General features: G+C 30.9%; 1 protein-coding gene across 5 annotated transcripts in view; it reads left to right on the top strand.

Moving 5' to 3' along the window:
• Positions 1–14,374, top strand: part of LOC126777701 (putative mediator of RNA polymerase II transcription subunit 15) — a 42,083-nt gene extending 27,709 nt beyond the window's left edge. For 4 of the 5 annotated variants that reach the window (XM_050500845.1, XM_050500850.1, XM_050500847.1 and 1 more), the window contains exons 2-3: positions 12,099–12,224; positions 13,436–14,374. In XM_050500845.1, coding sequence (XP_050356802.1) covers positions 12,099–12,224; positions 13,436–13,758 — 449 coding nt within the window. In that variant the 3' untranslated portion in view covers positions 13,759–14,374. Of the gene's footprint in view, positions 1–8,756; positions 8,950–12,098; positions 12,225–13,435 lie in introns of those variants that run through there. The other variant, XM_050500846.1, reaches the window with a different exon arrangement.
• The last annotated feature ends 528 nt before the right edge of the window (positions 14,375–14,902 follow it).

Genomic DNA, 14,902 nt, shown 5'->3' with positions numbered 1-14,902 from the left:
ATCAAATCAACAGCCAATCGTTGTCCACTGCTGAACATAGGCCTCTCCCAAGGTGCGTCAATGCTCCCTGTCCTCCGCCTTCCGCATCCAGTTGGTGCCCGCCACCTTTTCAAGGTCGTCGGTCCACCTGGCTGCGCTTGCCGATTCGCGGTCTCCACTCTAGGACTCGTCTGCTCCAACGGCCATCGGTCCTACGACATACGTGACCAGCCCACTGCCACTTCAGCCTGCTAATTTTGCAAGCTGTGTCGGTGACTCCGGTTCTTTTCCGGATAATCTCATTTCTTAATTTCAATCTTACCACAGGAGAAATGTAATCTTTTTAAGATTTTCACATCGGAATCAATCAAGATACTGTTGACATTGTATTTTCTAGTAAGGTTTTAAAGTCGTTGTACAGTCGTGTAAATTCTGACATATATAACCCATCATAAATAAAATCGTATAAAAATGATACGTTTATTTAAAATTAAAAAAACAATTACGATTAGTAATGAACGTATTCATTATGTGGGTAAAAAAATAATTAAATTCGGTGTGTATCGTGGTTTTTATTTTATTAGCCACATTCGAGCTCGACCATTCGCGTTTGAGATTTGCAATCATTTAATTGCTTATAAATATTTTATCACAACAATGATGTACTAATATTATTATATTTTTTAAGAATGAGGTCCTTTCTTATTTTTAATTCTGTAAGTAGAGTGTGGACATACAAGCAAACAGTGTCTCGAAGTATTGTTTTTTTAATTGATTATTAAACATAAAAAAATATATTGTACTCATGTACCGAAAGTTAAATGTTGTAAATTTATCGATAACCTTTATAAAGAATATAAATTTATCTCAAATATTTTAAATTTCAATATTATATATTTAAAAGCTTGTCAACACTTTCTTAATTCATTATACTATAACATATTAATCTTATGCCTTCAAAAGATAAAACACAAAACCTCTACAAACAGAAAATCCTTTGAAAGATTCATATGACTGAAAACATGCATAGTAAAATGTACCTTAATTCAATTCGAATAAGGACCTGAAATACATACCATAGATATTTAATATTGAATTTATCTCTTAGTTTGATATACGATTATAATATTTATTGTTATAAAAATAAGGGTGAGAATCGTATAAATGAAATTATTAAAAATTTATCATCTTCGAGACCGTTGACAGTTGTCACTGTTAAAAATTTATATATTATTTTTCGTTCCATGAAAGTAGACAATTTAAATAATTTAAATCAAAATGATAAAATTATTAATATTAAGTTCGCTTAAATAAGCTTAGTGTTAATTTGTTCAAACTTCAGCGGTTTTTATTTTGAAAATCGTTCCAAGTTTAAATTTGAAAGTTATTCCAAATTAAATATTTCATTCATAAGTGAATTTAATAGTTTTAACGAAGTGATAACTCGCGGAGTGAAGTTCAAAGTTGTTCAAGTTACTGTGCTTATTAAAAATAATTCAGTCGTCATGATCACTGATCGTCACGAGGTACATTCTGGAGACATTGGTTCCGCAACCAGTATTATTTATATATCAATATTTTCCACTCTACTTGTGATGTCATTCGTTATAATGTGCATCAAGGTGGCAGCTATAGGTAATTATTTTGATAATCTGTACTCTATGATCTTCGGCGTCGCATGCTTCAAATAAGAATCAAAATTAAATGTTTATATCATAATACATAATACAACTATTGGTTTACAAAGTAAAGCTCCTAGTCGTGATGTTTATTCCGACATCTTTAACAATCATAGTCATATTACAGCCAATTAACACAAAACACAACACAACACATACAGACAGATTCAGACAATATGTAATACATAATACCTATTTGAATGATCTATGTAATCATTCAAATACGTATTATGTACGTTAAAATGGCAGATTTCGAAGGAATTACTTCATAAACTGAACTCCACGCTAGCAACACCGCGGGTTTTTCTAGTTGTTTAATTATATCGTCATATAACTTAGATTATTTAATATTTTTTGGTTTGATAAGTCATTATATAATAATAATATTATTACACACCGAAAGATAACAATAACATTACATTACAGTAACAGCCTGTAAATGTCCCACTGCTGGGCTAAGGCCTCCTCTCCCTTTTTTGAGGAGAAGGTTTGGAGCTTATTCCACCACGCTGGTCCAGTGCGGGTTGGTAGAATACACATGTGGCAGAATTTTGATGAAATTAGACACATGCAGGTTTCCTCACGATGTTTTCCTTCACCGAAAAGCACGAGATGAATTATAAACAGAAATTAAGCGCATGTAAATTCAGAGGTGCTTGCCCGGGTTTGAACCCACGTTCATCGGTTAAGATTCACGCGTTCTTACCACTGGGCCATCTCGACTTTAACATTACATTAATAAGGTTAAAATCTAAAGCCATCTGTTCTTGAGCTAGCTACTACTATATATACTATATCATATAGATATTATTTCAGGCGACAGTTCTCTCCTAAATCTGTTTTAGGAGAGCACTGTCGCTGCTCCAGTGCGGTCACTGTCACTGTCACTGTCACTGTCGAGAGCACTGTCACTGTCGGTTTTATATTTTATAGCGATGAATAAAATTAGGTTAGCTTCAACGATCGAAGACCAAAATCGAATTGTTAAGTTCTTATTTACCAATTATGAAGGATACTCTCAATGCCCAGGTCGAATGAAAAGAGCATTTTACTAGTAACTTGTCATTCTTGTCAATTTGTAACTAATGATTCAAGCATTTCCTAATCATATCTAAATACCCACTGTTAATGTTAATGCAATCATTGTAATAACGTTGAGGTTAAATTCTTGCGAAAACCATTGAAATTTGAGTAATATTTACAACTAAAACTAAAATCTATTAAGATGTACATTTTTAAATGAATAAAAAGGAATATTTTTCTGTGGACCTACAAATTTTTAATAGCAACTTCTTTGTTAAGACATGTATTAGGATTGCTACTATTTTTTGGCAGGCTTTTAAATAATTTGTTAATATATTATAATAGTTATTTTTTTCTTGGTAGATTTAAAAATGTCTTTTATTCACCACATTATATTTAAAATACAAAAAGTTTTTTAGCCTCTAAAACAAAACCCTTAATTTTTAAATATTTCTGGACAATATATAATAACTTTGTTATAAAAAAAATGTTATCGAACTTTTGTCCTTTGACGTAATGTATTTGATTTATTCTTGTAACAAAATATAAATATTTGTTAAATGATTATGAATCATTATTTTTAAATGCTCACAATGGATTTAACAGTAAAAGATTACATCGGTAACTATATCTATATGCCTATATCTAAAATAAGATATGTCAATATCAAATGATAACCGTTGTTGAAATACTTCTTATGATATTATTATCATTTTTGTTCATATAAGTATTTCAGACACTTCTTTGTACCACAAAATGAACAAAGAACAGATTTACAGTCGTTCATTTAATATAATAAAAAAAGTATAAAGTGCTCGTAATTAAACATTCCATAAATTTGCTTTAGTAAATTTTTGTGAGTGCTTCGAATATCGAATCACTTATACCGCTTGTGTCGCAAGCGGATTGAAAGTGACGGTTTTTATGAAGAAGTGGTTAACAGTGACAAAATGCCTCCCTACGGTTTTCCTAACTACGATTTCATTGATGACGACACGAATAGTTCGGAAAACGAAAAAGATTATGAGAAAGATGAAGTAAATTTATCCCAAGTGTCATTATGGTATATGGTGGTGTTAATAACGCTGTTGCTACTCTGGATACTAATTTTCTTCTGCCTACGAATTTTTACTCTGAGTATGTATATATTATTTGACTTTGATTTTATTTATTTTGTCAGTTTTATCTGATAAAAAAAAATAAATTAAAAAACAGGAATGGCTTTCAAAAACTTTAACCTTATTTTTTTAAAGATATTATGTAATAATTTTACTACATATTATTATTTTGTCGTCGAATAGAAACATTTAGAGACGCAAGGAAATACTGTATTATGTAAAAATCTGCTTTTGTAGTATTAATACTAATCTCTATATCCGAGCGTTTAAATGATTTATCATTTATATCATATTCGATATGATAAAAGTCATATGACCAAAAATTGTTCATTTTGGCATTATAGCTATCGTTAGTTTGTATTTATCCAAGGTATTCATAAATCACACCATTATGGACTAACTTTGTAATCTATAATATTTTACAAAGCTGCAGACTTTGTTTGCTTGAATGATAATAAAAGGATTTATAATTTCGATTGAAAAAAATGTAATGTTACTTTAATGTTAGCTAGCTTACATAAAATAACGCTACGAGGGCAACGTAGTAGCTTTTAACACGGTGAAACCGCGTGGAACAGCTCGTATGATAAAGGACGTGCTTAGTATACTTGTACGTGTAGTCTACGGTCATCAGAATATTTATACTCCTAAATATACTAAACAAATATAATTGATAATTAAATTAAACTTGACACGAACGGTCCAGCTATGAATATATAGATGTCAGTATATCTTTTAAAAATGGTAATGTACTCATATTTTTATGCGTAATATATTTCTTTAATTATTTCTATCAACTTTATATTAGTTTTATTACATACATTGGTTTTAAAACAAAGCGTAAATGACCCGCCTGATTGTAAGTAGTCACCTTTACTTATAGATCAAAATCAACCACGGGATCTAAGGATGTGTCTCTGTGTTATGTCTCTTGTGTAATTGGTGAGGTAGACCACGTTTGGTAGGGTTTCAACCAGCACTGCATAATACCCTACCATCTTATATTATTCAAGTTCAATAAAATTTTATGTTAGTCAAAAAAAAGTCATATTTAATTATTTGACTTTCTGTAATACTTTTAGTTGAATATTATAATAACCAGGAAATAATATCGTTCATATTACATGTGATATTAAATTACATCATTAAGCCATTATAATAAATAAATACTTCTTTTATTATTACTTGTAAATTAATTTCAAGTTTCATTGAGATTAGATTACATTTCATTAGTAACATTAAAAAAAATCTATTCGAATGTATATGTGATTGTGACGGTATTTACCTAGGTTTCCAAAAATAAGTGTACAGCAATTTTAGGTAATGTACCATCAAAATGTGAATATCTTATCAAAAGCTGTTTCATGATAACAAAAATCCATACATAAGATAAAACTAAATAAAAGTGGAGCGCAGTGTACTTGAAATAATTTAGCAAATATATAATTATGGATATTATTATCACTTTAAAAATTTATTTTGTCTCGCATTATATGTAACGGTAGTGGTACATGATGGTAACTGAATTTCTCTATCAAAATGTAGAAACGTCTTTGTAAACGTCTTTGTCTTGATTGTTCTTAGGTTTTAAACATGGACTATCAGAGTCCCGGATATATAAAGACGCTAATTTGTTCATGCCATAACTCAAAATACAAACAATTTACAATAAAAAAATCAAATTCTAGTGAACCAACATTCATATATTGCTAGAAGCAATTTAACGTTATAGCAAAATTGCTTTTATTTTTATATAGGCGTTTTTATTGTTACTTATAAAGGTTATTACATCGACTAATATCTAATACTGATATTTGTTATGGATATGTAGGAAATTAAATGACATGACATGGTATTTAATCTTACTTTTTTTAAATTGATATAACATTTTTATATGTTTTAAACAAAATAATTTTGAGAGCCGAGATGGCCCAGTGGTAAGAACATGTGAATCTTAACCGATGATCGTGGGTTCAAACCCGGGCAAGCACCACTGAATTTTCATGTGCTTAATTTGTGATTATAATTCATCTCGTGCTTTACGGTGAAGAAAAACATCGTGAAGAAACCTGCATGTGTCTAATTTCACTGAAATTCTGCCACATGTGTATTCCACCAACCCGCATTGGAGCAGCGTGGTGGAATAAGCTCCAAACCTTCTCTTCAAAAAGAGGAGAAGAAATAAAAACGGTAAAATAATTTTCAGTCGCATTTCAAACTGGCTTTAAAAAATGTGGCGACTAAAATACGTTATTGATAGTTTTTGAACTATTTTTACATCTTTATAAACGAAAACATCATATAGCGTTATCGTCACGGATATCTATATAAAATTGTTTCACGGGAGTAAATAAGGATAGATAATTTCTAATTTTAAAAACGTGTTATTATTCAATATGTCACTACCTAATTGCCTATTGTTTATTTTTGTAATAGAGAATATCGTCAAGTAAACATAGATACCAGTAGTGTATATAACTTAGTCTTAATTTATTAGTCATTTCGATATCCTTGCTTAGAGTAAATAGAAGGAACTGGTTTCAAACAATAGGACGTAGTCTCAAGTATAGATTTCTCATTTTTATCCCATATGCATAACAAGATAATATCAGCAGTGGCCAAGACCGTTAAATTTTATCATTGCTGTGGATTTTTATTTGACATATTTATAATATTATTATTGAATATTTCTCCAGCCTTTGTATCCGTGCCATTTAGCATGTTTTATTTTTATTTTGTTTCGTTTCGCTCCACGATTTGCGAATTTCGACTAAATTATTTACACATATGTATCTAACTACATCTAAATTTTATATAATTACATCTACATATTAATCTTATATAGTGTACTATTATTGTTTTGTGACATTGTATTGATAGCCACCTACCCAGCATTTTTTATGGTGAAATCCTCATGGGTGCCTCCATCTCGGTGCCTCAGAGATGCTGGAGGATTAAGTCGGACTCATACCAACTAAAACCACCACGGCGTTTCTTCGCTCCACAAGGGGCGTGGTTACGGGTACTCTATCGCATTCATCCGCGACCAAGGTGTACGGACCTAGCATGAGTAACATTATTAAGTACCGTAACCGTCAACTTCATGGAAACAACGACGTCTCCGTTCTGTGTATACATTTGATATTATGATCTCTTATCGCGTTACTTGGAGCAGTCTTGGCCTTCCGGTTGAGTGAGGTTAGATCATTACAGGTTTTATTGCAACAACTGATCTGCAGTACTGTCGTAGTTACTACACGCACAATAATTACTGTTTTACTTGTTAGTCTATATTATATTTTCTTGGTCTAGTGGCCTAGATATAAGGCCGCTGAGTCGGAGGTGCTGGGTTCAATTCAGGTCGGGCCAGTAAAAAATAATGAGTTTTTCTGTCAGAAAGTTCTCAGTAGCACCTCCGGGTCTGGAAGTTGGAATTGTATACACTGTGCCTTGGTCTTCTGCCAGTCTTTCCGGTCGTGCCGGGTAGCCGTCCCATCGGATTATGAGAGCTAGGGAATAAAGAGTGCACCTGTGTTTGCGCACACATTTGTGCACTATAATATCTCCAGCTCAGTTGGCTAACCTCTCTTGAGATTGGCCACCGTAACTGAAATCGGTCTGGAGAACCTTATTTTCTTATATGTAATTATGAACAGAGTATCCGAGTATTTCCCATCGTTGGTGTCACATGAGCGTTGTTCACATCCTGCGTCGAGCCTAAAACTAATTGAGGGTTTTTTTGTCAATAGGTTCTCAGTTTCAACTTGCAGCTCGTAATAGTCGACAATGTTACATACTCGTAATGTGCGACTGTTTTCGGTCTGATCAGATTAACATTCTATCAATATATAAGTGCGAGAAAAAATACGTGCTCTCTCTTTGAAACGGTTTGCATATAGAAAAAGTATCTAATGCTTTGTAGTCTTATCTCCGCTTAAAATTGTCGCTGTGGCCGAATTTCGTTCAGGAGGGTTAATAATATTGTTATTCACTCTGAAATCCTCGAATGTTGAAAAAAAGGTTTTATTTATTATGCAAATGTATTTTGGGAGTTGTATTCACGTATTTATAACTGATAAATTAATGATAATATTCAATTTTATGACTAAACATTTTGTGTGTCAAACTCATTATTTCAAAGAATATTTTATGACTCAACAAATCGTTTTGTAAGTAGTTTTTTATTTTTTTGTCGTATTTAGTGAAAATAATTTATTATTTTACCAATTAATATCTTATACCTTACTTTATCAGCCAGTGTAACTATAAGCACATGTGGAATAACATCTTAGTTAACAAGGTTGGTGGTAGATGTAAGTGATGTTAATATTTCTTATAATGCCAATGTCTATGGGTGGTGGTGGAACATTAGGTGGGCCACCTGCTAAAAAAATATACTTATGGACTAACAATTTACACCTTTGATATACGAAACAAAACAATAATTTAAAAACAAAAAAAAACAAATATTTTCTAAATCCACAGATAAAACGAAAGTAGGATAAAAGAAAAAAATAACATAACTGACAGTGTTACAATAAAATAAATAGATAATAAATATATTTTAGAGATCTCGGTCAAATACCTCAATATCTCTGCAATAAATCACTGTGATATAAAACTAAATGAAAACAATTCTTATAGCCTAATAAACATAGATTAGACAAGTAATTTAGGTCCCTACAGACGTCATAGTCTTACCTGAGGAACTATATAGTAATCCACTTGATTGAACGTAATCTCGACGATAAAATACAACGTGATATAAATACGTTTGACTGTAAACAGTATTTATTTATTAAATAGACTGCATTTGAAACTGTCGTCGCGATCACAGATAAAAAATATTCGCATAACGAAATGTAAGAAACGGTTATCGAAATCACACGTATTTCGTACACGTATTCTATAACGATTTGTGTTTAAAAAAATAAAAATAAAACTTTTTAGTTTTAGAATTTTAGTTTAAATTTAGAAGATAAATAAAATGGAATCTTTAAATGAATCTGTGAATATAAGTGCTGTTGATTTTCAAAAAGACGAAGAAATACACACTCCACTAGTTAGTTTCGTGTGGTATATAACTCTGTCCTGTTTGTGTTTTATATTTATAACTATAATAATAGCTGCTGGAAGAATGATACAATTAGGTATGATTAATTTTATTATATTTTTTACTTAAACAAATAATTATAGTATAAGCATTTTTACTTTTTTTTTATCATGTAAGCGGCTTGGATTGTACATTTTAAAATATTTGTAAAAATTAAAGCTACAATTGGTTTGAACTGTTCAAACATGAATTCGTAATATTTTACCTTATAATTATTGTATTTAAAACCAAATACATCGAGTTATTATTCATTGATTTCAATGCAAGGTACATTGTAATTTAATTGTAATAAATTATCTGTCATTTAATTGTCTAAAAAGAGTGATTACTGAATTTCTAGCCAGTTCTTAAAATATAATATAAAGAATAGACAATTCATATTTTAACGTTCGTTTCGTGGGTTTTTACTATTAGTTGGGTGCTGTAATCCCTCTTTTTCAACTTCATCTATTTGTTCAGTCTTTTTTTAAGACACTAATACTATTTTTTAAGACGCAAATAGATGTGGCTATAAACATTTTTATGGTCTTCGATTTATAGTGTTTCATACAATGACTGCAGGCAAATATGATAATTGAAGTCTAAATTCAACAAAGTAATACTTACGAATCTGAGGTAACGTTAAAAACCCAAGAATTTTAAATAGAGATAAAGAACAAATACGCTAATAAATCTAACGATTAGACAATCAGCTATCGTTTATTAATCCAATGTCAATTGAATTATAACAGAAATCAATTTGTTAATATTATGCTGGCTGTAATATGTAAATGTAACTCACTTTTCAAGCTTTGTGCAAGCTCTTCTGGGTAGGTACCACCCACGCATTAGATATTCTACCATTAAACAGCCAGTGTAACTACAGGCACAAGGAACAAAACATCTTACTTTCCAAGGTTGATGGCGCATTGGCGATATGAGAATAGTTAATATTTCTTGCATCGCCAATGTCTACGGGTGGTTCCCGTCCGTCTAACTATATCGTAAATGAAAGTCATTTTTGATCATATTATTATAGCAACACAGGAAAATAACGTCTGAACTAAATAGAATAAATATAATGAGATATATATGCGATATGATTTTCAGAACAATCATAAAAATATTAAGAGGAGTTTATATCTTCATATAAATTTAATTAAAATTTAATTTACTCTTCACGTTAATTTTACTTATTTTATTGAAAAACTCAGCTATTATTGAATTTTTTGTCGTCCACCATTGAGGAACTATATATCATAGACATTCCCGCTTTTTGATATAAATATCCTCAAAGATTTGGGTGCATACATATTCCGCTTAATTTCATTATCTATGACGATAAACCGATACTACTGGAGACAGTTCAAGCACAGGTCCGTACGTGCTTTCTGAGGGTGCCAAGTGGCATTGTTAACATACTCTTGAGGCTTGTAACTTTACAAGCCTCAGTACCCAGATGTAATTGACAGATAAAGTTGATAACTTTTCATTGGCACGACGCGTTGTTTCAACTCCAGACCTCGAGCTCTGCAGCTTTTTGGGCTAGTTGGTAATTTAAAGAGGCAGTCATCAAAATTATAAATCCGGTATGAATACCGTAAACTATTACACCATTAACTTATTCATAAACGATAATCGTTTATTAATAAATTCAACTTTTTCCACGTAGATATTGAAGTATGAAGATTCATTAGTAAATTTGTTACGCAAATGGAATAAACATAAGTATTATTATGATATAATTTAATAACAATTTTCCTTATACATATTTTTATTTTAAAAAGATAAATTAAAAAAAAACAACTTTTTATCATCGACCGTCAATCTACCGATTACTAATCCAAGTTAATTTGCTAAAATTTAGTTAATCTCTGAACGTATTATAATATTTTGATTGAAGCTTAGAAGACTTAGAGGTGTATAATCCTTGTGTGACGTCGGGCATGAACTTTAGATTTGACAGTGGATTTGTAAACAAGCTTAATCTAAGAGCACATTCACAAGGTCCGTATTTACGAGAACGTTTTTAAAGCAACATTTGTAGTTTAAAAAATGTATGCAATAAAACGAACCTTAAAAACGAATCGTTGTAAGACTATATTCTAAGTTAACTTGTCTGAAGTTAGGCTAACTTTAAATTTGGGCTATAATATAAAAGTTAAAATCGACTAATTAACGAAGTACATTGGTGGACAACAATTATCTTTTAAGGGGTGCAGTTCCTTATTGTCCTTATTTTTGCAAGAGATCTCGCCTTGAGGTTTCATAGCTTCTTCTTTGTCGCTGATTCTGGTGTTATGCTATTTACAATACTGCTTAACTTTTCATCTCGTCCACTCGGGCGCAGTGTCTTTAAATTCCGGAGGTGGACTTTCCGCAGTCTAGATTCATGAGGACTCTTGGTTTTGATTCTCATTATTTTGAGTCTGATTCATTTTTCTAATGAGCTTCTCCATTTAGCATTGTCTGCTCTTCCACAACTTCCATTCTATAGGGCTCTAGGATCATATTCATAGCAGCTTCTGACATCATTCATTCTTACAGCATACGATAGATTTCAAATAATAGCTTTACGGCTAATCCAAGCTCAACGTTAAGATTTTCGTTTATTTCATCTATTTTTTAAATAAATTTTGATATGACTTGATGGTTGATTGGTAATATTCTTAATTTAAAAAATGATGTATTTATAATATTGTTATCGCAACAACCGAATTTTAGCAACAGCTGCCAGTTTTCAGAATTAACTAACTTATGAGGAGAAACTAGTATTATAATACATAAGTGTGAGTGCAGACTGAGATGCACATTCTATTCCTCCACACTCGTAATAATATTTCTTTAAGGGCTTAATGTGAAACAATATAAACCTACATGCTATTGTAATATGGTTCAGAGCGATAAAAAAGTATAAATTTTCCATGAAATTTTTAAAGCTTTATCAATATTTAATCATAAATAAAGATAACAATTACATATTTTATTATACTAATATTTTAAACATTATCAAATATTCAACGTAAAAAGTTATTAAGGAAACAAACGGTCCTACGTCCACCCAAAAAAGAGAAAACATTCTATTTTATTATTAAAGACCATAGTATGATAATAATAAGTAATATATATTATGTTACAGCATATTTAATAAATTCAAGATTCTTATAAAATTATGTTATGTGTTCATGTAATGTTTATTAATTACAGGGCAAAAGACGCGCAACTCGCAACAGAGACGAACATACATGGGCTCTCGACAGCGACCGTCAGATTCACAGTCGGAACCAACTGTTTACGTCAGCCCGGCCAATTTACCCCCACCGCCCAAATATGGTAAGTTGTCATGATGCAAATTCTTTATTCAATATAATTATAGGTATTCCACTATTGCAAAACCATTGCAATACAGATAGGTATTAGTCAAAATTAAACACCTTTCATCTAGGCGTCCAGCATCTTAGGTACAATGCCACTCATGTCTTTTTTTGGCCCGGGCAAATGGGCCACCTTATGTTACGTAATCACCACCGCCCATTGGCATTGGTGCTGTAAGAAATATTAACCTTTCCTTACATCGCTAATGCGCCACCAACCTTGTGCACTAAGATGTTATGTCCCTTGTTGCAATTACAATTAAACATTTGCCCTTCAAACTTATTAATACTAATTGCTGTTTGACAATAAAAAGATTAATGGTTGGTACCACCAAGTATACGTAACATTAGGTAAAAACCTCGCTTTATTCCATTCCAACGTTAGTAATCAAAGAATATCCGATTTGAAAAGACATTTTGTGACATCGAAAATGTTTCATTCTTAATTCAATAGTTAAATCTATTTTGTATTAGATTATATATTTTTCTTTTTAATATATAAAACCTTTTTAAATTTGAAGTCTTTTATACCTATATTATTTCAGTTCAAGTGCATCATCGTAATTATCTATAATTATGAATTACTGTGCACTGTCATAATAACGTCACAATTTTACGTATTCCATACTGATAAATATGCAATTATTCAGAGAATGAAACATTTTATCTATCGCTAAATTATTTATCTATTAAAGAACAATATTAATATATATTTGAGAACAATATACTTATCACACTTTAGCTGATAAGGAAGGGAGAAAATGAATATTACGTGGGCTGCGGTATCCGGAGATTATTAAAAGTATTCGATTTTTAAATAAGGATAATTTTTTTCATAAACTCTTTTATTTATAGAGATAAGACTATCCCGAGAGTATAAAGATAACCATGAATAGCTTATATAAGATTTTCCCAATATATTCCAATAAGTGACGCGCAAAGCTCGGCTTTATTCAAATTACGCGCGACAGATAATATTTAAGATTAATCTATTTTATCTTTATGAATATATTTATATCCACGGAAATAGTTTATCATATTAAAACATAATAGACGTCTGTAGACACTTTTTTATCAGCTGCTGTATTTAGTTAAAAAAATCCACTTTTGCAGATATTATAAAAGGATATTCAGAATTATCGGATTAAAGTATTATTTTTATCATTACAGAGGCAATGGCACCACCTAGCTATGATGAAGTAGTCGGAACTCACTATCCGAGCTTTCAACCACCAGTTCAACCGATAACTCAACCAATCACAGCAGCGCTTGCACAGAGCTCAAATTCAACGAACAATGAACATGAAAACAGTGCCAATAGTAACGTAAATGCAGTGCCAAATAACGTAAATGGAGTGCCAAATAACGTAAATGGAGTGCCAAGTAACGTAAATACAGTGCCAAATAACGGTAATGTACGTAACGTTGTTCCCTCAACGGTTATAACTGTTAACCCAGATGAACGAACAACCGTAACGGTTGCCGCTTCATGATTATAGAAAACAATATTAAATATTTATTAACCAGGTCGACTGGTGTGGAAATGCATTTATGGGGTTAAGTACATAGGATTATGTACATGTATGAGAGGTTTATAAACTATTATGTAATTATGATTTTATAAAAAAAGCCTAATATTTGACATTTTCAAGGCTATTTTGATTTCATAATAGTCTCTTAATGGAATTATTAGCAATTAAAACTTTTTTTATGAAGAAAGAATTAACGTCACACGTTGCTCATTTCTTTGCACATATATTTTAATTTTAAGAAATTATGCAACGCTGACATCCAACTATTTCACACTATGTAAATACAGATTAATATATAACCCATAAGTAACGTTATTAACGAGTAATGTCAAGTAAACGTAAAAAAGTAAGTCATGAACAAATTAATGTTAAATACGAGATTTTTGTAAGAATTTTCAGTCTTTCACGAGGACGTAAGGCTGACTGTTGTTACAAATAATAATGTTATTAAAATACAAGTTATTTACAAATTAATTGTTAAAATAACGTCTGTTATGTTTACGTACCTGTATTTTGTAATGTTATATTTAAAACGATATATTTTATTGAAAATATTTATAATAAATAATTAGTTATAAGTAAAGTCTCTTTTATTTCATACCGGTGTTAAAAATATTTTATATAATTATAAACAAGAAACAGAATCTTGTTTCAGCTTATATTTTTGTTGTATAATAATTATATAATAAATAAATAAATAATATCCTGGGACATTATTCACACACAGCCATCAGCACCCAAACTAAGCAGAGCTTGTACTATGGAAACCAGACAACTGATATACTACATATACTACTTTTCTTTTGTAAATACATACTTATACAGATAATTACACCCAGACTCAAGACGAACAGACATGTTCATGCATACAAAAGTCTGTCCTGGGTGGGAATCGAACCCACAACCTTTGGCGTGAAAAGCAAGTATCCACGCCAACCGACCCGTCAATTACGTGGTTGTAAAAAGTATTTGTACACTAGGCAAAAAATGTGTAATTTTTTTGAACAATACACATTGAATACAAACATTAATAATTCTTGTTCTCTCAATAATTCCAAACAAAAATAGCTTATAAATGAGAATATTTTAGTTTGGAAAATAAAAA

The sequence above is a fragment of the Nymphalis io genome, chromosome 23 (genome assembly GCF_905147045.1).
Source record: "Nymphalis io chromosome 23, ilAglIoxx1.1, whole genome shotgun sequence".
In the NCBI taxonomy this organism is placed as follows: Eukaryota; Metazoa; Arthropoda; class Insecta; order Lepidoptera; family Nymphalidae; genus Nymphalis; species Nymphalis io.
Note: the sequence above shows the minus strand (reverse complement) of the source record. Positions and strands in the feature narration are given on the sequence as shown.